We start from the raw sequence: 24,276 nt of genomic DNA, 5'->3' as shown, positions 1-24,276 counted from the left end.
AACTTGGAAAGTCCAAAGCATTGAATGTGAGTAATTGGTTATTAATTCTAAGTGAGTGACAATTTAATGTTAGCCAATTGGATTCGATGGGGGAGATGAAAAGTTAAGAGAAGGTGGGAGGAAAGTCAATAGAAAGACTATTGCAAAGAATGTGTCACTTGACAGAACTTCATGCACTGTCGCATGAGGCCTCTTTTATATATATATATATATATATATATATTAATTGATTGATTGATGGGAAATGATCGAGTCTACAATTGTTCATCAATTGTAGACTCAAACTAAATCTTGTAATAGCGAATGTTTTTCTAACTGTGATCTCACTGCAAACCTTGTAAGAAAATGCTTACTTATTGGACAGTTGTCTCCAAATCAATTTGGTTTTGAATCTCCTCAAACCCAGTTGTGTGAAGATACATAATACCATCCATTTTAATATATAAACAAGTTACATGACTAATTAAAAAGATCTTTTGACTATAGATACAAACCGACTCTCTCCTTACTCCACAAATTTCAAAGCCAAATTTTATTTTATTTTTCCGGAGTATCATCAATTATTTGATATTGTTAATCATCTGTCAAAGAACCAAATTAATTTTTCCATGAATAGAATTATGAATTACATTTCTTTCTTAGTTTCCTGCAATTCCTGCCTGTAGCCCAATCCTTAGAAATTAGTGAGGACTTAGCCTAGGATTTTATAATGATAGGGCTCAAGCTAGAATTATGAAAGACAATGGAAATCCGGCACAACTGAGTTTTAGGATCAAATGAACGACCATTTTCACAGTCCTTTTAGGAACAACTTATTTAGCTAAAATTGAAAACTTTTTGCTGAAAGCACTATAGATAAAGGTAAAAACTAGTTGAAATAGTACAATGAGACCCATGAATAGTACCCAAAAGTGTAATGAAACTCATAAATAGTAGCAAAAATAAACTAAATAGTAAAATAAACTGACTTTATAATCTGTTCCCAAACGCAACCTTAGTAAACGAAAAGCTATTTCTTTTTTAACAGCCTGCCATTTTCCACCTTTAAACCACTTAATTCTCCCGTCAGTTAAGCCACCCATTTGAATGGAACATAGAATTTATATTTATATTTTGCTATTTATTACCTGAATAATAGAACACGAGTTTGGCCTAAAAAACGCACAAAGAAAATTATGAAACCAATACCACCACCAAAAAATAAACATGCAACTGCGGTTTTGGAATTATCCACAATCAAGATCACAAGCAGTAGACTTGCAGGTAAAAACCTACCAGAAATAATAAAATAAGAATTATCTTCCGGGGAAAGAAAGGAGTTTTTAAGTCTTGAGAGAGTGGAAGTTTTTGTGGAAATTTATACTTGAATGATTTACAAATAATAAACATCGGAAATATACATGGGATTTTCTTTTTGTTCTCAAGATTTGCTAAACTGAAGCTTCATAAAGCCCAAAGGAAAGCACAAGCGCCAAAATTGATACTACACAAGAAAAAATTATAATAAGAAATGCAACAAAATCACCCTCACCAGAATAATGTCACAAACTAAACCACGGTATGGCTCGTGCTAAGTGGTGACTTCCTAGGAAGTTGCGTCTTCATCCAATCCAGCATCCACCTTCTCTTGAGAAAAAATAGTCAAATCTTTTGCATGACAATGACACGCCACACCTAGAACAGAGAACTCTTACAACTAGATACAAAACAATTAGGTCAATGTCCAGAACTAGGAAAGCTAATGGGATAAAATCTCTGATATGCGATCTTGTGCATCTGCAGGAATCTCTCGTCCTGGAACCTGGACCTTTAGAAGATAAGCATACCTGTCAAAGACAATAAGATATGTTATTCACCAACTTCACACAGTACTCCAACTAAGAGAAAACAGTTAAGACAGTCATATCAACTCACTCTGCAGCTGTAAACAGGCGTTCGTGCTCCATGATGAAGGCTAGCAATGCCTATAAACAAGAACAGAGACACTAATTACTGGTGCCTAGTGGCAACACAATAACTTATAGCAAGAAACTGTAAGGTAAGATTACTTGCCTCAAATGGCATGTTTAGAAGTTCATAGTAAGTACGGACATGATCCAGCCTCTGCTGTACAGCTTCACTGTTAATTGATGGGATAGCTGCCAGGGCCTGTAGTGCCATAAAAATGGAAAAGTGAAGAAGGTAGTATTGTATCATAAAATAAAAGCAAAACCAGCAGTCTCATTTACACGAATTGGGTTTGGCTTTATGGTTTTAAGGGTTAGTAATATATAATCACCCTAGTTCTAAAGTTAGTGTACCATCAGCGCTCTGCCTAATGTCAACTTATATCAAATGGAAATGTTTACCTCCAAACCAGTTTGGAGAAAATCCCCAACCCACTGGCAATTGAGAAAATTGCTCACGTGAACTGTACTTTGTCATATGACCTATTTAATGAGTCATGTGACTTGTTAAAAAAATACACATGGATGGTATTATGAAGCACCATGTAATGGTTGGAGGAGATTCCTCCACAAAACTTTGTTCAATGGAAAATATATATTTTCTCCCAGATATAATTGCATTTCATTCAAATCAGTTTTCAAGAACAGAAGACAATTTACATGGAACAAAAGTTACCTGTTCTAGTGCAATTGAATTTCGGCATATCTGCTGGACCCCAAAAAGGTTGATGGATTTCATATCAGCCAATGCCTAATGAGACATTGCCTTTTCTCATTAGCAGTGAACAAGAAATTGAAATTTTTCTTGGGACTACAATTTGAAACAAACATTTTGAAGCCCAAAAACAAAATTCTAAAACCCAAAATAAGAGTGTAGGTGAACCTTGACAGATGCATTCGCAGCAATGCTACAAATTCCACCAAATATGTAATTGCGCTTTAGACTTGCAACAAAAGGTGCCATTTCCTCATCCCTGCGTGTTATCTATGAGCACAAAACAGGAAAGACTTGTAAGATTTGCTTCCAAGAGGATATACTCAGTAAAAAAAAGTAACGGTATTCAAGAATGCATATTTCACCAATATTCATTATAGATTATATTTTCTTTTAATGCTATCTTTTCTCATGAAGAAAGAAGAAAATTATATAAACTCATACGCAATTTAATCAAACCCCAATCAGATAGGATTAAGGCTTAGTTCATTCTATGCAATTAAATCCACTAGGGAAGAGAAAATATGGGACATTAGGGAAGAGAAAATATGGGACGTTAGATATATTGACCATGCTTTCTTTTCCAAGTTAGAACTTAAATTTAAGTAGTAATAATAATAATAATAATAATAATAATAATAAAAGAGGGGGTCAAATGCAGTAGGGTTCTTGTCAACTTTTCTCCTTAAAAAATAGTTAAAAATGACATTGCATATTATACCAAGTACGGTTCTGTGCCTGAAAAGTTAAAATCATATTTTTCCACCTGAAGTAGCAATATTTATTCTTTTACTTTTGGGCTACAATCAAAAGCAGCAAAAGCACTTGATCATTAGCAAAAGTATTGCCATGCTTGTGGCCCTCAGATGCCATTATTTTACATACCTAAATCCTCTATAATATTTCCCTTCCTGTTTTACTTGGTCATTGTAATTTTGGTTCCTGATTTGTGCCCCCATAGTACATCCCCAATGTACTCGGGTTAGCTTTATTTTTAATAAAAATTTTACGTTACTTATCCAAAAAAAAAAAAAAAAAATCCTCTATAATATTCTTATAAAAAATATAAAAAAAAAGTTCTCTAATATTGATTTTGTTTGATGGCATACAGTTGTAAGTAAAAACACAGAAAATATTTATGACCACGTTTTTCCTACTAAAGAATTATTGATGCCTCCAGGGTTATATAGAGAAGCAGGAACCTTAGCCATAATGGTCTAAGGTTCAGCCAAGTGGCGCATTCCTTGAGAATGAATGGGAATATTCTCTTCATTTAGCCTTATGCCTCAGCAAAATAAAAATAAAAATTATTTATGTCAATGTATTAATCAATTGCCATGTGCTAATGGGGTAAACACATTGGTTTTCATGTATTAATTATCTATAGATGGTACATTAGTTATTTATATAAAATGAATTTATATAGTTATTTCTATAAAATTAATTTTATAATAATTACTAATAATAATAATTAATTAATTAATTTGGAATATAACATTCTTCCTCATGTTTAGTTGCTTTGGCAACAATTGAAACAAAAACCGTGAAAGAGAAAAAGAAAATTTAATAACATGTGCAATAAAAAAATATATAATAGAAAAAAAATCGTATGCTCCACTTAGTTGAAATAATTAAAAATTAGTGAATTCATTAAAGTAATATGTTCATATTTTTAATTATATTAATTTTAACAATTTACAGTTACCAAATCCTTTTAATGACATGTACTATATATATACACACACTCATACACGGAAACAACATTGTAGTAATTTAAATTTGTGCTATGTAATCTAACTCAGTATCAATAGTGTAAATGCATTTGTTTTGATGTATTAATTATTAATAAGCGGTTTACTAATTATTTATGTAAACTGAATTTTTATGATTTTTTTTTTTTTTTTTTTTGGATAGATAACGAAAAATTTTATTAAGAAAAAAATAGCCAACCCGAGTACATTGGAGATGTACTGTGGGGGCAACTGAATTTTTATGATTATTTTTATAATATTTATTTAAAAATTAAAATATTACATTCTTGCTCAAATTGAGTTGCTTTGGCAACTGTTGAAACAAAGTACAGAAAAATATAAAAGAAAATTTATTTGCTTGCAATCAAAATTATAAAAGATAGTTGTACAATTAAATTAGTGGAAATATTCAAATATTTGTCAGTTCACTCAAGCAATTGATTCATATTCTTGATTATCTTTTCTTTCCAATGACATAATATAATTGCAGTTGATTCCCCAAATATTATATCCTATATATATATATATATATATATTTTTTTTTTTTGAGGAGATATTATATCATATAATAAGTATTATACATGAGACATAATATAATTTCTTACAAAATGTTTCAAAATTCCCGTGTTGTGGGACATCGGCCTAGTTATTATAATGTACAACTATTGGAAAAAATTATCAGTTCAAGATTGTGTGGACATGAAATATAATGGGGGTGCTCTTCAAGATTGTAATCTTAAGTAGTATTTTGTTCTGCCTCCTGAGGTTGAACCTCTGCTAGCCCATGATGTGGCTGACATGCATTATTATCATTCTGTTGTTGGTTAAATCTTATCCATTTATTTACCAAAAAATAAATTCAGTTCAATAAAAAGTTGTAAACATATATTTACTTAAATGTACCCCTATTGGATTTTATCCTAGAATATAAAATTTTAGGTATTGGCATGTGCACATGGTATCTCTTTTGAAGGTCATTTTCCCCCTCCAATAGATGAGGTCAAAAACTTTTAAATAAACATCTTTCCAGAAGGCCAACGGCATTATTACTGTACACATACAAAAAAGCTAGAGATGAAAATACCAACCTGAGCAGTGAGTGAAATAATGAAGTCATCAGGCTCCTCAGCATCTTGGTCCTCCAAATATTCCCGATTTGTCATTTCCTGTTTAAATAATAATTCTTAGTGCACAGAGGATAACTTCAATTGTTCTATGTCTCACTAATAACACCTTTATAGTCCCTATTCTGATTGAGACAAAGTATATATAAATTACAAGATTTTTACTAACCTGCATATGGAAAATTGTCTCCAACTGCATCTCTACCCGTAAAACCTTAAGACAATCAATTGCCAGTTTCCTGTACTCATCAGCAAATGATGCCAGATCCCTAGTAGGAGCACTGTTTGTTCGAGTATGACGGTGCTTTGGATTTTCCTCTGCTTGAGATGCTCTTGAGGTTGTTTGCCCAAGCCTGTATATAGCATGAGAATTGTTATTCATTCAAGCTATTGAAAAAAAAAAAACAAAAAAAAAATCCTAGAAGTTTCAGAAAGCAACGTATGTTAAGTATATGCATAGTTACTTATCACCTATGTGTATATATGTACATAATTACATAAAATTAAATCCACCAAGAATATTATCAGCAAAATGCAGACCCTTTGTGACTAAGTGACCAGTATGATGGCATAAAATATGCCAGTGTGTAATTGATAATGACACAACAGGGAACAGTCATAGTTCTCTCAGTGATGCTTATAACTGTAGTCCTTATTTTTGTCCATCCCCATACATTCTCTCTTTCCCCATCTCAAAGAGAAAAATTACATCTATGAATATCATGGAGACATTTCTTAAAATAATAGGATGTATATCTTCTGCACACTTTGCAGAAGAGAGATTCTTAAAGACATAAATCAAAGATGTGTGTGTGTGTGACACTTCAAGACAGACTTTCAAGAGAAACATTGGTAGAAGTAATACTTTATTTTCCCAATTTTATTAAAACCAGTTGACTGCCAATCATCTCTCCCAAACGATATAGAAGTGGGAGCTTTGTAAAATGGATTAAAACCAGCTGACTGGAAGGTAATCATCTAATAAAAACTTATAAAACAGAAAAAAAAAAAAAAAAAAAAAAAAAAGAAAAAAAAAAAAAAAAAAAAAAAAAAAAAAAAAAATTAATAATCTAATAAAAGCACGTTGCCACATTGATTCTCATAATGTATGGCATGACATGAATTCATATATCAGGACAAGATGCTTCTCTGCTCAAAATAAATATAAGTCACAGCAGTGCAGTAAAATTGATCATGGGTAGAATATGTCTGAGGCGGAGATACAGTATATACTAACATGTGCAAAGCATATCACACAATTAATAAGCAAAATAGGACAGGAACATATCACATTTGAGGTGGTTGTACCAAGCAAAAGCTGAGGAAATGGAATCACCCCAAAGCTTTACAATGAATTAGCACTCATTTTGGATTGTATATACTCTAGATATCAAAGTGATGATAAGATGGGCAGGTAACTTAAAACCTGGATCGTTAGATTGCTAAGAAGAGGGTAGAGATACCTTCACTGGATTCTTGTATCAAATATAAAGAGCATTTCCGCTCATATACAAACTAATACCATGGGATGAAAGCAATACTAAAACTGTCCAACTTTAGAGGAAAGAAATTTAAATCACACACAAATAGATAAGGTAAATATTTTGGGGTATTGCAAGCAATAAAAATCAGGCAAATCTTAGAAAGGAAAACGCTGTGTAGTTTTTGAAACCCGGTATATCCATCCAAAGAAATATTATATGCACAGCTCATTAGCATGAAGCTTTCATAACCCACATGTGCCAAAAGTGGAACATTTGCATTCATAAAAGCAACTTATCATATCAGTTTTTGTTTTCTCAGGTAAGAGTCAAAGTCTCAAACAACTGCATTAGCACAAATTGGAAATAATGTCTGCCCTATGTTTCATGATTGCTTTTGTAATCACTATGATTAGGATATTAAAAGATGAATCCAAACCATAATGGAAAAGACAAAAAAATTTGCCGCTTGCAAAACTTAATCAACAGACAAGAAGTAAAGAGTAATTTGATGCTGCATGGAGATAAACATAAGGACACATTCTGGGTGTGGGAATCAACACATTCAATTTTCTGTTCACACTAGCATGACTTCCCGTTTTCCCAAACATAATCATTTTTATCCCACCTCCCAACCAGATAAGAGAACTTGCCTTTCAATCGAGTCCGCAACATACTCCAATGAATCACTAAGGGATGCCAGCAAAATGAGTTTGTTATCATCACGAATTAGATTCTCCTGCACAAGAGAAAAGAAAAGAAAGAGCATCAACACATAATCCTCAAATCTATGTTGTACGTTTCATTAGCACTTCAACACAGTGAGGACCAATTTCAGCAAGTTTTACATACTAAAATATAGATGTTGAAATCTAACAGCCCTTTATTAAAGGAAAATTAACAGCCCCTAAAACAAGAACAAAACTTAAGTTCAGGAAGAATAAAAAAACAGAATTAAAAATGGCAATAGAAGGACCTGCTTAATGGGCCGGAGAGCCAACAATAAATTGCTCAGTTCTAGTTCAACATCAACACTTTCAGCATCAGAGGCATTATCATCCATGTTTGACTGACTAAGTGGATTTGGTAAATAAGAACTTGCTGGATCAACTCGCATCAATTTCTCGATATCATTCCTCCCAATGAGCATATAACTCTGCTTCTCAAGCACTGCCTGAAACATTATGAGAAAAAAATTTGCTTGGTAATATAAGTTCTATGTAAATGTTGATAAAAAGTACACAGTGGATGTACTTAGTATCATCTTAGAAGTTAAAAAGTAAATGATTGGTAAAGTGACTCCAAGACAAGTATTCATGACCAACATATGCTGTGCACTAGTTATGAGCTAAATTTTTTTTTTTGATAAGTAACGTAAGAAATTTTATTAGAAAAAACCAAGTACACTGGAAGTGTACTAGAGTGGCACAAATCAAGAGCCTAGATTACAACAATCAATAAGATCGGAGAGAGAAAAACAAGTATAAAAAGGCAAAACTACACTCCAATCAAGGAGAGTAAGGAAAAAGAAAGATTTAATGCCAAGAATAGATTGTTCACAATCCTCAAAACATCTAGCATTCCACTCTCGCCATAAGCACCAAAACAAACAATGCAGCACAAACCTCCATAAATCTATATTTCGATGCCTTCCAAACTTGCCCCACCAAGAAGCCAGCAACTCGCTAACTTTATGTGGCATAACCCAATGAATACCAAACAAACAAAAAACCATGGACCACAACTCATAAGCTATAGGACAAAAAATTGATTGTGATTATTTTTGGCAGGAATAGAACCTCTCACTTGAGAAGGTTAAGTCAAGTATCAACCACTTGGCCATGCTAAGCTTTGTTTGAGCTAACTTTTTTAACAGGTTTACTAATTTTAGATCAAGGATTATTTCAACTTCTACCATAATATAGCATAAGGATTGAATTTGAGCATTGTTTATGGTTGCTTCCCTATAATAGAGGCAATAGAATGTGTATTATTTTCTTGAGTGATATTGTAAATGCATCACCAGTGAGTAGTCCAGCTTTTTTTTATTACACCAATTTACAAATGCAATTATATACACTTACTTAAATGTGCACCAGATGTCAAAGCATTAATCTAGGAGTGATCATACAGAAATACATTTTGCAGTGTCATAACTTCAATAGAATTTTGATCGATCTTATCCTATACCAACTGACCATCAATATCTTCAAAATTATCATACGCTCACAACATTTTTTTTCTCTTTGATAATTTGTAATGTACTGAGAAAATCATGAATACATCTACTAGTATCAATGACTAAAGATACTGAAAAATATTGAAGAGATTAAAAAGAAAATATGTGAAGATTTAGGCAAAGGAAAAATACTCCAAAGCAATATGGAATATATCCAAGAACCAAGAGTATAATTAATAATACTAGAAGGAAATTAGAGGGTTTATAGTATCAATGGGCCGTGGAATTCAAAATACACATGTAGCTCGGTTTCTTTCAGGGTTGCCTACAACTTTCAATGGAGTGAAGTCACAGATTTTGGGAAGTAAGGATCTCCTCTCTACAAGTAAAGTCTTTGGTCAACTTAGGTAGTCCTCCTTATCTGATTCTGGTACGGTTACATCAACTCATAATCATAAATCTGCCTTCATCAAGTCCAAGGGGGTGGTAGATTTTTTGGAGGTTGAGGTCATGGAGATTGTGATCAAGGGGCAGGTCAGTGTAGAGGGCGTGATCCTCGGAAATGGAATTATTGTCAGGTGAGAATCATACAGTAAGACTTCTGTTGGGATGCTTCACAGTCTCTTATGCCAACTTCTGCTACCAAAGTAGTTTCTATATCTACGGAAGAGTATCGTCACCTTTTGTCCCTGCAGCCTCAGTTTTCTGCCTCTTCTTCCACTGGTACTCTGGCTTAGATAGGTACTCCCACTGTCACCTTGGGTCATTGACTCAGGCACACTCTAATACCATGTCAAGTTTGGGAAGTGTGTAGGGTTCAAAATTAATTACCCTAATATAACATATTATTTATATAATGTTTTGTAATACATTATGACTAATTTGCCCCTCACATATATATTACTCTTAACAAGGACCTTTGAAGGGCTAGAGACAAATATTCAGAGGTTGAAATCCCAATTTGTGTGTCTTCTTTTCTATTGGATGTCCTCAGATAGGAGTCAACCTTCAAATACTTTTTTTTCAAGTATTAAAGAATTTCATTAAAAAAATAAAGACTCAATAGCAAGAGCTTCCTAAAGATTACAAATGAAGATTTATGTGGTCCATGAAATCAACTATGGAATTACAAGAAACCCCATGACATTTGGGAAAAAAAAATGTAAGAAGATAGATTTGAGTTCAACGATAGATCTCTCCACAACTTCAAAAGTATGGGTGTTCCACTCCCTCCAAACTACCCACACAAGACAATGAAGAGTTACAGACCATACAACCTGGAAAGCAGAGGTGCGCTGATTGAATCGGCGCACCCGAGTCCGACACACACAGATGTGCTGTGCGGCCGTCGACATGGCTGCAAACGCGTCCATGACATTTTTTTTTTCCCGTTTTCCGATTCAGCCCAATTTGGGCCAATACAGTCCGATTCGATTCGAAACAGGGCCCGAATTGGTCCGATTCAGGCTGAAATAAGTGTTTAAAAAAAAAAAAAAACTCTCTTACTCTCTTGTTCTCTCCATCTCCTCTCTCTCTCTCTCTCTCTCTGATTGTCTTGAACACTCATCTTTTATTTAGTTTTAGTTTCAAACTTTCGATCTTGTATTCTAATTTCTAAACATCATGGAATGGTTATGTATTCAGTATTCACTTTATTATCTACTATTGCTCTTAAATTGGTATATGTTTACCATTACATGAAAAAATATGCTTAGCTATATATAGAAAATATAAATAAAAATATATTTAATAATTTATTAATAAACGTATCCCCCGCGCCCTACTTTTTCAAAAATTGTTGAGTCACCACACCGCACCCGCACCTGAACCCAAATCCACACACGTGCTTCCTAGCATACAACATTATGTCACCCGTACATCCCTTTCCAACAAGAGTATACATCCATCACCCTACTTGGCATCAGCCGATGCACCCATGAAAGCAAAAAATATGAAAGACCACAATTTATGAGCAACTGAGCAAAGAAGCAAAAGATGGTCCACAGATTCACTAGTAGCCTTAGACAAACAGCACCAGTTAACCGGTAACACATTTCTCATTTTCTCTTAATAAGATTTCTCGTCCATATTTTATCCAAAGCTGATGTACACACAAAGAAGGCCACTTTCTAAGGCACCTGGCTACTCCAAACACTCTTCCACAGGAAAGAACGCCTATTTGTAACCCAAAGCCCTCATAGTATGAGTAAACACTAAACTTACCTCTATTTAGGCTCCACCTCATATAATCCATGCCTCTAACAATAGTAACAATCCACCCACTCCAACTCCCAATCTTGAAAATTATGAATTAATCTCAAGTTCCAATCATGAGGCCCAGCCTCCTCACTAGAGCTAAGCAAAGAGCTTAGGCATCCTTCACTTTGACAATTGAATACAGAACCAGGAACATCTCTAAATCTCAAGAACCACACCACAAATCATGCCCAAATCTAATCCTCCCACCAAGTAGAGAGCATAAAGGGGGAAATTTTGAGAGTGTTGAAAAAGGATAGTGAAATTACAGAAATGAGATAATCTTTCAGCTAACAATTTAATGATGTGAAGGTACAGTTATATGAAATACATGAACTCCTAAGAGGAAAAGAAATGTAGGTAAGCTCAAGAAAAATTGAAGGAGCAGATATCTTAGGACATAATGCTTCTAAGACATGAAAATAAATGTTTGGTGATGTGAAACAAAGACTGCAATAAGACAAAGACTAAGGAAGTTCCACAAGAATGTACAGAAACATTTTGCAAGCTTAAGTAATTACAAAAGGATTGAATGCCCCATCAACTATAATTTTTTCAAACTGATTCATCATACAATTTTTTATATAAGTTCATGCAAGATATTCTTGTTAAGATCATGCAGAATAAGAGTAATGAACAAAAATTACAAAGCACAAACCATTCAACTAGCTATAAGCAAAAGGCAAAATACAAAGATGCACCCGGAAACAGAAAATAACAAGGGGGTGGGGAAGATAACTGAAAATAATAATCACAATGATGAGCTGAGTGAAATGCAGAGAAAACAGAGAAAATGTAGGGGTGGGGAAGATAGCTGAAAATAATAACTGCAATGATGTGCTAAGTGAAATGTAGAGAAAATAGAGAAAACCATGCCTCCATGTATGAAGTACGACATCTTTCATATGTGCGCTCAAGGAAAGTCTGCACATACTTTGCAAGGTCCCCAGCAAATTTAGGCATTGCATGAGCCCAACCAAGTACCTAGATTATGTAATAATTTTAAATTAGATAGTCAAATACCATATATCCATACACTAAAATAATTAATAAAAGTGTTAAACATATATTCAAAATAAATCCAGAAATTTTAGCAGCTACACTGCCCAAATCTAGTTAATCCCACCAACTTGTGCAGAGTATTAGGGAGGAAAGGTCCTTTCTCTTAAGATGAGAAACGTAAGTTAACTTGCCTCCTTTGCTAAGAAATCTATAGCCAGAAGCCCCTGTAAGACTGGTCTACCCTTCTCAACCAATGGAGTATACGTAGCAGCAGTATGTGCCCTTGGACGAAATGCAGCAGGACCTACAAGATAATTACAGAAATAAGATTTTTTTTTTTTTTTTTGTGCAAGGGGAAAAACAAAAGAGAGAGAGATGACCACATGACTAATACAAACATGGCTCACAGTAACACAGGCATCATTCAACATTCTCTCAGTGAGCCATCCAACTAGGATATACAGAGTCCTAATCCTTCATGCAGCAAGTTTTAAAACTAAGGAAAAATAGTATCTTCTCTGCATGGTTAAATAGTGTAAAGGAGTTTAATTCTTTCCGCAACTTCTGTAGCTTCAAATGTCAAAAATAAAATGAACATGCTGGGTCGCACTATGGCCTTTTCCAATCATAGACTAGTATTACTAGATGCTGATGATGCAAAAATGACATCCCAAATTTTGACTTTTCTTCTGGTTTGATGACATTGGTTTCATAAAATATATCAGTTTTCAACATTCCTCAGAAGAGTATTTGAAAGGCAAGTGTGCTTTCTAAAGCGGTTAAATTTGGTTAGAAATTATAAGAATATTAACAGTGCAAAATTAGATGGAGTCTATAGATCACTTGAGTCGGATAAATTAGAGAGCAGTGGCAGGGAAAGGTCAGAGAGGGTAGCTTGGACAGTAGTGAAGTGTGTAGAGAATTATGAAGCACAATGGTAGAGCTTTCCAGAGTATTCAGATCACTCAACATAAGCACAATGTGGGGCCTATTCAATTAGTTTGTTTTTGACATTTGGTTCAAACTAGACTAGTTCCATTTTTGAAATAATTTTTTAAAATGTCATTTATTCCTTAGTTGCTAGAAGCAGATTTATTATATCTGGGTTGCTGCTTTTGCATACTTATCAAAAATAATTGTTTAGGGGGGTAAAAGTGCCAGATCATTTATTCCTTAGTTGCTAGAAGCAGATTTATTATATCTGGGTTGCTGCTTTTGCATACTTATCAAAAATAATTGTTTAGGGGGGTAAAAGTGCCAGATATCTATGACTCTATTAAGCACTTGCACAGTAGTGCAAGTCAGACAAGAGTTAACAGAAATTAGATGAGCCACGAGAATCAATCCCTTAACCTCTTAAAGCATTTTGAATTGATAAAGTTAGTGCCATGATATACAATGAGTTAAACAGTTTGATGCATAGTTTCTGGCTACTCAAGTTGACCCCTAAAAAATAAGAAGGCCTAATGCAAGTTATCTGTTCTCATCAAAATTGCTAATTGAAGAACAAGTTTAAATAATTTAGAGAACTTGCTTGATATAGCTTGCTGAACACTTTTTCGGTAGTCTACAAACATAGTTGGCAAAAAGTGGTCCTTCACGAAGTTTTCCACAAAAGTAAGCAATCCATCATTCCTGCAGTTTTAGAGGTGAAGAATTCAAATGGACATCAGTATGGAATCAGAAAAACAAAGGGAGATTGCAACAATGAATTTACAACTTTTCCTTGGCATTTTTAATCCATTAAAACATAACTAATACACTACAATGACACAGATTGAAAATTTAGAACCAAATAAAAAAACATAAATTAAAGTAAATTGTCAAGACACATTCTACCACCTCCACATTCAATTCTAATGCATAGCAATATTTCAATTAAGCAAAAAATGAGAGAAGCATGTGGAAGATAGAAAGAATAAGAAGATAGGTTATAGGCTTCATAATTACTCCTAACTGTCCACTGTATATTTCATGCAAAGTTGTGATGCTATTATAAGCAGATCACTGAACTAGGAAAGTGAACAAGAGTTTTGAACGTACCCAAGCTGGGCATACTTTTTCGGCAGCATTGAAGCAACCTTATCTGTAAACTGCAGAGAACATCATATCAGAAAAGGTCAACTACAGAACCTGTTATGCAAAGATATTTCACATCGATAGCATGAATATGACATTCCAAAACCTGAAGCACAGGTCGGTATGTGGATGCTGCTAGATATATGCCTTGCTCAGGCAAGACAGCTGCAGATCCATAACCTTCTTGTGAAACATTTGGACCCCTCCTACTCCATCCTTGCCGAATGAGGTCAACTCCTGGTTAGGAATCAAGGAATAAAACTTCATGTTGTAATTTGAGCATCCCATCAAAATTGATATGATCAACTAAAACTAGAGACTAAATCCAACTTATATTATGAGAATCTAACCAGGAAATTTAAGTAATTAATAGTACAATCTTCAACTTACCCTGGTTAGGAATGGATACAGTAGCATCTGTGAAACGAAAAGCAAAAGTAAGACCATCGTCCGAACGGTCCCTGTAACCCATCAGCACCAATATTACAGATTGCACAACAATAAAGAAAGAATCAATCAGTCATCTAAATTTTTTTTTTTTAAAGCAAGGATTAAATTATATGTAATAACTTTAATTATGTCTAACAAGAGGAATTTAGATGTAGTAAACCACTATGATTCCATGTGTAATATAATACCCCAATATAAACAAATTTCCTTGCCATCTCCAGCAAAAAAATACCAGGAATCAGCTTCAAAATTAATATTACCCAAGGAAAACAATAGAATCTGGTAAATATTTGAAAATGAAGAAATCAGGTTATTTTGATACATTAATTAAAATGAAGAAGCCAAGAGCCTTGAAACTCAGTGGCATTACCTAGTTCCCCCTATGAAGAGAACCTGTCTTCCATTCGCCCCTCCCCACTTGTAAGCAAACTTTCCAATTATAAGTTTGGAAGTATGCACTTGCACATTATTGAGATCAGCCTTTCTTGCATTCTATTCCATGAAAAGGGCATGACATAAGGTTATTAGTCTTGGTTGCATGGTAAGTCGAACATGCAGGTTTCATGAGTTTCAAGTCTCAAGTTGTTCCTTTTCTTGACTCTGCAGCAATTGAAGATGTTTTGCGGGAAAACTACACAGAGGTAGAGCTATAAATCCAAGGAGAAAAAAGCAAATGGGACGGGGTCCAATTTCTTTAGAGGATAGATGACAGCAATGAGTGGTTAACTGGGAGAATAGAAGAAGAAGAAGAACCCAATGAATGTGCTGAAGAAAATAGCATTTCGTGATGATTGCTTGACATGGGATAATGCTACTAGAGTTGCTAGAGTTGCAGAAATATTCAAGATGAGATCAAGAGTGAGGTCACTGCGAGGGCAACAGGTTCAAGTTCTAGTTAACAACATACTCCTAATGAGGGAGAGGCTATTTATTAAGATGGAATAGATGAGTAAGATGATGAGGATTACAAATCTTGTGATTTCAATGATGATGGACTTGTGTTTGATGAAGATGATGATTATATACTTTTGGATTGCATCTCATTGCATACGTTAAGCATAGAAGTCACAACTTACCATTATAGTGCTTTTGGTATTTGCCTTTTGGTATATATTTTGATTCAACCATGTACTTCATTTTGATCGTGACTATCAAATATCATAATTGTAGATATTTTGTACAGCATAAGAGAATCATAATATAATGTTACGATTATTTGATCTCTTGATTGTCATATTGACCATTAATAGTTGTTTTCAAATTATATAAAAAAAAATTATAAAATGTGTGCTTTACTTCAATCAAGAGGGCGAAAGTCTCTAGTTCAACTATTAGTTGAGGCATTTCGCAATTACCAGATGCCTACTTGGTGGGGGTGTGTAAGCATCCAAGGTTTGCCCCTTAGGGGTGGTCCCACTGGCCCATACCTTGAAGGGTTTCCTCATCATCAAAAAAAAAAAGGAGCACACTTGAGCTTTGCGCCTTTGTGCCTATGTATGTTAAGAAAAGGGATCAACACAAATCCGCCACCTATCATTATTTGAATACCACCTCAATAACATCACCAAAATGCAGCCTCCAACACCATGACCTGCTCCTCCACCTATGACATGATGCTGCCTCCCACTACACACTAGAGCAAATCCTCTCCCTGGCACCTTCACCTCCTCTTCTTAAAACTTTACAGTTTACACTACCCCTAACTCTGACCACAATTTCCATCACCTAACTATCACAACCAGCAGCATTTTGTCTAGTGATTCATGACTACCACAGTGTTACTCTCCTTCCACAGGTCTCATAATTGATGAAGTCTAACACTTAGAGCAACTCATTCCAGCCAGCAGAGAACTATCACCTCCATCATCATATCTGTATTGTAGGCATCACATCAATCACTAAGTCAACTCATTCAAATCTAACTGTCACCATCACCATTTACAGCTCCATCCTCGCCTCCAAAACCATGCCAATGCCATAACCGGGCCTAAGTCTCGTGTACCTTGAACTATAAATCGTGTCTTATTGAACTTGTAACTCTTGGTTCCTCCCAGCCATCTCTTCAACCAATATAAGCATGAATACTAGATACATTTTGGTTTTTTCAGAAACTTTGTGACACATCTTTGATACGACAAAAACATTTTCCAGAATTTAAATACAAATATTAGAATAAAGGTTAGGTGATTGAATTTGTCATCTCCTATCAACTTAAGCTTCTGGGACAAGTTGTAATTTATCAATAAAATTCTTAAACTTGAAACATATTTAATACTTAGTGGATGGCTCCTACATCCATATCAATTGCACCTTGAACGCAGGGATTTGAGCTCTCTTGTTATACCCTTAGTTCTAAGTTATCATAATAAGCAAGAATATAAGGAAAAAAATTAATATGAAAGGGCAACCGGTGCCAACGAAGTAACTCCAAAGACGGTTGAAAAAGTGATTTGAGGAATATCACATAGTAGAGATTTGAATATGAAATTAAAGGCACTTGCCTCTTTTCCTTGGAAGGGGCCTTGCTTGCAAGTCTAGCAGTTTGTACGGCAGCATCTGCAGATGCAGCTTCAGGAGTTGCTCGCAGAATCTCACAAATGAGTTGTTGGCATTCACTCTATGGTACATATTGAAGAAATAGGAGTTAAAAGAAAAGGTTGGGAAGGGAGCAAACTTGTCCATTAATACATTTTTTTTTTTTAAGAAAATGTTAAATTTACCATCAGGCATTCAGGTTGCCAATAAATTAATGCAGATAGTTTACCTGAAAAACTGTCAAGGAAAAGCCAATGTTATATCCCCCAGTAACTTGAGATGCTTCAGAATCAGGGTTCCAATCTGTTGGCAATGACCTTGAAGTGTTCATTTCACTTTGATGAGTGGATTTTGATTCCAGAATCTCTCCAACAACAACATGATTCTCTGAAATGTAAAATTGAGAAATTTAGTTTTAACATTGAAAGAGAGAGTAAAACATAGAAAATAGGTACCGCACCAAATATGCGAACAATTGTGTCCAAAATTGAATCAAGCAGCTCCATTGCGGCAGACTGTGCTTTTCCTGTGGGACCCATCACAGACGAGACAGGGCTCACTGCCGAAAGAGTCCCAACCAGAGATATCCCATTCTGACGTTTCTGCTTCTGCAACTGGAAGCTTTGAAACTGTCCTTTCAACAAATGAAGACCAGCAGGAACAGTTCGGTCACCCTGACCAATGCCAGACCTTGAACAATTAAGAAGTTCAGCATGAGCTTTTATCTTGGATGTGATAATCTCATGAATTGTTGGTCTCAATCTTTGGCTGTTACAAAACAAAATCAGCAAAGTTTAATGTCATTATACAGTACATATTGAAAAAAAAACAAGCAAATGATAATGAACTGCCATAAGTTCAAAAAGACAAAAACAAATTTCAACGGAACTCAGTCTTGAATTTGATCACAAACTAGATGGGGTTGGCTACTTGGAAAAGGTACATATTAGAAACTGTATATACTACACAATCAATTCATGAAATGAGATGCAGTTCAACAGGACTAAGATTGTAAGCCAATTTAATCACTATACAAATTCAATTCACATCCACCACGAGAGTGTTTTGGCATCACTAAATCCAATTTCCAGATATGAAAAGAAGTAATAGGTTTGTCTACTTTTCTATGAGACTCTGCAGAAGAAGGCCACCTTATAATTATGAACCAGAGGATCTAAAAGTGTTTCCATGCACATTGGTCTAAAGACTACAATTTGCAACAGCTTTTTCCACATTTTAGGCTCTTTAATTAGTGTCTTTACCCCTTCTTTGGCTTTAGGGCATCAATCAATATTAGGAAATATCTTTAAATTTCCACAACATAGAGGAGACTGAATTCCACACCAATCAACTAGATGGTTTGAATTCCTTGCCCACCCCTAATAACTCTTTCTGAAGCTACTCTAAACAATGTGTGACTATAATCAGAATGTAATTGACATAAAGTTGGAAGGCTAGATAGGAACTCTCCATTGATGTCATCCCACCACTCTTCTGCAAGGAATCCATTACTTGTTTTCTATGAATCCAGGACAATTAGGAATTTGAAATTTCTTACCATCATTAAATGAATCTGATCCTACATTCAACAGATATCAATATGAAAGGGGTCACAAAGACATGGGTATTGACATTATTAACATGGCAACCACTATATTCATAAGATTACTCAGATGGCAATTGAGGGTGATTTACGGATTCAAATGAATTAAAGATTTATACGACAGAATAAAAAATTCCAAAATAACAATACAGTGTAAGTGTGGATAGAATATGAGATACAAATATCATGAACGTGAAATATTTTGGTCAGGACCAGATCCAGTATTAATAGAAGAAAAAAATAAAAATAAATAAAAAAGTTGCTAAACACAAGCCAGGAAAATCCAATATTCTAGAAGTGAGAAGTGAACTATAACAAAATTAATTAGGTCTATTATGTTCAAGACATCTCTGGAAGTAAATAAATTTCTTCAAAACCATGCTTCAAACAGAATGAAAAAGTATGTCAGCCAGCCAGACAACAAACCATATTATAGCACCAGCAGCTGCAACTTTGCCAAGAATGCAGAGGCACTCAACCATGGTTTGCAAATACTTCACATGAAGTGGAGCGTCACTCTTTTTTATTGCTTCCTACATCCAATTATAACACCCAAAACTTCAGCCTAAAAGATGAGAGTTCAAACACATAAGATAACAGGAGATGCAATTCTGAGATAATTCTTACAAGAAATTCATCTGGAGTGGAATTTGAAAGCCATATTGGCATTTGACGAGAAACAATTTTGACATCCTTCGGAATGCCATCACCACCATTGACTCTTGTTGATGCCATATGCCCATCTGAGGTAGCATCATCAGGTAGTTCCAGAGCACCCTCCTCATCACGGCCATCAAAAGATGAACTGAAAGCATATTCTGATTTATATTTAGAGGGGGGAAAGGGAGGAGTTCAAATAAAGGGGAAAAAAGGCAGTTCTAATAAAGGAAGTTGCACAAGCACCATTAAAATAAAATCTCCAATCTTACCCTCCATCAACAGAACCTGGCCTATATGATCCATCCACATGGATGCCAATCTGGCTGTCACCTTTCATTAACCTGGTTCTTCTAGATAGAGGTTGCGAATTATTCACAAAAAATGCAACAGCTGTGGTTGTTGGCACTTCATCATCCCTTTCATGCACACTTGAGGCAGCTGAGCTGCAGAATATAGTCAGCTTAAGGGCAATAAACTTCATTAAAGCAATAGCTTTTAAGAAATAGCTTAAATTGTAATTCATAAAATCTGTGGTCCTAGATATAAATATTCACACTACAAAACCTGCAATCTCCTTCCCAAGAACAAGCCCCCAACCCAACCCAACAAGTAAAAAAGGACAAGAAAATATTAAATAAGCTTAGGTAAAATCTTCATACTAAAAAGTATGCCAGAAAGTAGCATGCCAACATGACAGGGAAAACTGTGTAGCTTATATCAGCATCTAATATAGTGTACATAAGGACTTTCCTTTTTCTATTATTATCTCCACCCCACCCCTACCCCCACCCCCCAAAAAAACCCCTAACATCAGCATCAATTAGACTAGCTTCAGAAAACTGTAAAAGCTAAAGCTAAGAAGGAAAGTAAATACCTGTATTCACCTTTATTGTATAGGTGCGCATGCAAATCCTCCAAAACTTTATAAAAAAGAACCCCGCGCAACTTTGTCAGCTCTGACCGAACATCTTGAAGGGCACCAACCTAAAGGGCACATAAAAAAGAACAATTATAATGCAGTCATGAGACTTAAAAAGCCCAATCCTTATATTTTCTTCACTCAATACTAGATTAGCTTCAGCGTAATCAAAAAAGAAGTATTTGGAAGAAAGAAATTTCTAAAGAGTCCCTATATGATTCTCTAAATGATTGTCTATAATGACATCGGACTAAGGTAATACTTTCCAGTAGATGTGTGCGCCAATGAGAGACAATGCAATCATTCAAGATAGTCTGGCCAGATCTAGTGAACATCAAAGCAGCTTACACACCCAAATAATAATAATCCTAAAGGCAGAGTGTGATATAACAGATTATTGGAGTACTGGATGATAAAAATAGTATTGTGCTTACTATAAAATAAGGGGTATTGTGCTTTAACTCCATTAGTGAACTGATTGCCTAAGGTTTTTATGAAAGTTGGCAAATACAATGGATTATAAAGTTTTACTTATCAAAAAAATAAAAATAAAAACAGAAAACAGAAAACAAAACAAAAAAACAAAACAATAGATTATAAAGTTTTAGGTCACCAATCATGAATAGAGGGATTTGGATATAACTTGACTAAAATATAAGTTCCACATTAATCTTGGTTTTTGATTTTTGCCCCCATAGTACATCCCCAATGTACTCGGGTTGGCTGTTTTTAGTTTTTTAATAAAATTTTCATTACTTATCAAAAATATATATATATATATATATATATATAAGTTCCACACAACCAAAAAAAAAATTCAGAAATAAGAAGAAAAATACAAAAATCTTCTTGTAACATTACAGACGTGGAATGATAGCAGAAGTTTAGTAAACCTACGGTTTGAAGTCCCTCTCGCTCAAGCATCAGTGTTGATTGAACATGCACCTGAACTGCAGCATAAAACTGCTTCTCGGCAATGAGCTTCTCAATACGAGATGGAACCTAGGCCAAATTTCAAATACAAAAGATGATAATTTTCAGCTTTGCCAGAACCATGGCATGCAGATGATTCAAATGGAATAAGTGTAGTGCTGGTTTATATGTGGCAAGGTCAGGATACAAATTCTTTTATCTTTTCTTTTCTTTTTTTAAGTAATGATCAGAACAAGTCATTAAGGACATATCATAGCATGCATAAATGTGTGCATATTAATGCATGCACTTATGCATCCACGCTCGCATGCATGTAACTTACTTCAAAAAAAGTCTGCATGTTTGTGTGGATATGATATGCAACTGCAACTCTAGTACAAAAAGATCCATGCATAGCAGCATAGATGTAGCATTAAAGGGTGGGGCAGGAATCAGGTAATTGAAATGTAACATTGACCAAAAGTATGCAATACTATTGGATCTGATAATATCTTAAAGCTGGAAATAGGTTGGACAAACCTTAGCTATGCCCTCAATTTGATCTAACAGGGAAATTATGTGACGCAGCGTTACTGACCGATACCACAACTGATGCAATTGTTTATTGCGGGCGCTAAGAAGCTTCTTTGCATCAGCCAAATCAACCTTTAAGACAGCTATACTTTCAGTGGATTCGCTGAATAACCGCAAGATCTGGATGAAGTAAATAAATAAATAAACAAACAATTAACAACTTAGAATGTAACTCTAACTTCATCGCCCAAGGGTGCCGGGGGGGGGGGGGGGGGGGTGGTGTTGTAGAAAATAGTCCATCATATGAACAGCAACTCCACCCCCCCAGGCGGACACCCCACACACATAGGCGCACATGTGTGCATATGAAGAAGAAAATTCAGAAAAAACAAGTGTAATTATAACAATCAAAGAGAAAATCTTCAGAAACCTGGGAATAATTTTGAATTGCTTTGTTAAAGCCACTGTGATAAGCATGCACTACTTCATCGACGACCTCCTCAATAATATCACTTTGCTCCTTCAAAAATTGAACTTCACCTTCACGATCTTTTGATGTCAAAATATGGACAACATGAGGTAACGAATCAAAGCGCGCTGCAGCCCAACTCTCATCTATTCTTGAAATCTCTTCCCTCAAATACTGCATTTACCATAAGAGAAACACTTATACATATATGGTTGAAAAAAACAGTGACCAGCGAATTGACCCACAGGTTAAAAGAGGATTACTATGCCAGTTGCAAACATACTACAGCTGATGAAACAGGACTACTACTACTAATACTATACACCAGAACATTGGACACGCTGCTTAAGTTCAATAATCATTGAAATTATTGTCGATGAAACATTTCACACTCTATAATAGTTTTCCCTAAAAATTTTACAGAATTAATTCTTTCCTGAGTAAAAGCAAAGTTCATTGAGCACTAGCTCAAGTAACACTTCCTCCTTAAATATAATGGGATGGAGAGTGAAGTTGTGGATTCAAAACCCACAGGGGTGCGTGTGTAACTTACTAATCAAAAAAGATAACCTAAAAAGTATTAATAAATTATGCTTCCAACAAAAGCATTAAACAACGTAAATTGAACTTACTGATTTATCAGAAGACACAGGTAAACCATCAAAAATCCCCATACTGAGCCTTACACCTCACTTGATGCTGTAGAAAACGGAAGTTCAACTCAATTCATCCCAACATAAGAATGCTCGATTTAGAAACCTTTAAAACAACAACAACAACAACCACGCGTTAGTCCCAACAGGTACGTAGAATATTCATATCGGCAAGGAACACGATCAGCATTGTACTTGTAAAAACTATAAATATTTTTACTTCGAACCACATTGTAATACAAATACGACCATGAAAGAACAACATAATCATCAAATTTAATCCGCAATCTTCACTATTCACAGATAAACACACATTTTCCGAGCCAAAAAATGTTCATTAAAGCTACAATTGCTCGAAAAACAAAATCGAAAAATGAAATTCCGTGTGTGCGCTTGAATGAGCGAAAATGTGTGCGTCTATAAGTGAAATTTTGCGTCAATTGAGCTTAACGCAACTGTTTGAAAAAAAAAAAATTGGAGTTGAATTTGTCAACAATATAGAAACAAAAAGCTACACAGTACAGAATCAAACAAACAAAAATATTTCGAGAAAAGTACCTTCAGATCCAGTACATAAAGGACCGAAGATAGACCAATTCCACGCAATCTCGACCGCTAACACTTGAAACAATTTGATAAATGGTTTTCAGAATACGAATAGCTTTGAAATCGTCGATAATTAGTGGAAAATTTTCAGAGAAACTAAATGAGATTAATTTATTAGTTACTTAGATTTTTTACATTTGAGTTCGTGTATAAATGAAATGAGAGATTTGAGAATTGAATCATGATTCAGGAAAATCATAGAAATACGAAGCTTGAAAACGGGTCGGGTTTCGGAGTACCTGAATTGAATTGAGAGGTTGAGCTCGAGGGAATGGATCTCTGTGATTGTGGAAGAAGAAGAAGAAGAAAATTGAAATCTTAGCACTGAAGAAAATTAAAAAAAAGGCCGTACTTAGACTTGTCGCTCTCGGTTAATGTGTTTTTTTTTTTTTTTTTTAATAA

At 34.8% G+C, this 24,276-nt stretch overlaps 1 protein-coding gene across 2 annotated transcripts; it reads right to left on the bottom strand.

The window, feature by feature from the left end:
- Positions 1 to 1,335: 1,335 nt before the first annotated feature.
- Positions 1,336 to 24,276, bottom strand: LOC126697202 (exocyst complex component SEC8). Of its 2 annotated transcripts, none has more exons than XM_050394087.1 (28): positions 24,114 to 24,276; positions 23,827 to 23,889; positions 23,248 to 23,374; positions 22,577 to 22,789; positions 22,153 to 22,326; positions 21,598 to 21,702; positions 20,656 to 20,765; positions 20,051 to 20,224; positions 19,749 to 19,926; positions 19,548 to 19,654; positions 17,979 to 18,286; positions 17,748 to 17,905; positions 17,485 to 17,600; positions 14,924 to 14,994; positions 14,640 to 14,770; positions 14,498 to 14,547; positions 13,989 to 14,089; positions 12,646 to 12,758; positions 12,329 to 12,436; positions 7,994 to 8,191; positions 7,671 to 7,756; positions 5,706 to 5,889; positions 5,501 to 5,578; positions 2,830 to 2,931; positions 2,623 to 2,697; positions 2,053 to 2,148; positions 1,915 to 1,964; positions 1,336 to 1,826 (listed from the first exon to the last, which is right to left on the bottom strand). In XM_050394087.1, exons 3-28 carry the CDS (start codon positions 23,287 to 23,289, stop codon positions 1,739 to 1,741), a joined length of 3,216 nt encoding a protein of 1,071 aa, XP_050250044.1. In that variant the 5' UTR covers positions 23,290 to 23,374; positions 23,827 to 23,889; positions 24,114 to 24,276; the 3' UTR covers positions 1,336 to 1,738. The 2 variants fall into 2 exon arrangements, with proteins under 2 accessions (XP_050250044.1, XP_050250045.1); XM_050394088.1 differs by having other exon boundaries at positions 23,827 to 23,883; positions 24,114 to 24,248.

The sequence above is a fragment of the Quercus robur genome, chromosome 8 (genome assembly GCF_932294415.1).
Source record: "Quercus robur chromosome 8, dhQueRobu3.1, whole genome shotgun sequence".
NCBI lineage: Eukaryota > Viridiplantae > Streptophyta > Magnoliopsida > Fagales > Fagaceae > Quercus > Quercus robur.
Note: the sequence above shows the minus strand (reverse complement) of the source record. Positions and strands in the feature narration are given on the sequence as shown.

What these genes read in the sequence shown, in the direction of transcription:
- LOC126697202 (XM_050394087.1), bottom strand. Translation starts at nt 23,289, where the DNA reads ATGGGGATTTTTGATGGTTTACCTGTGTCTTCTGATAAATCA. An exon ending in AGCGAGAGGGACTTCAAACC is followed by an intron (nt 20,766 to 21,597) that starts GTAGGTTTACTA and finishes TGTGCCCTTTAG; the next exon opens with GTTGGTGCCCTTCAAGATGT. An exon ending in CTCTCCGGCCCATTAAGCAG is followed by an intron (nt 7,757 to 7,993) that starts GTCCTTCTATTG and finishes TCTCTTGTGCAG; the next exon opens with GAGAATCTAATTCGTGATGA.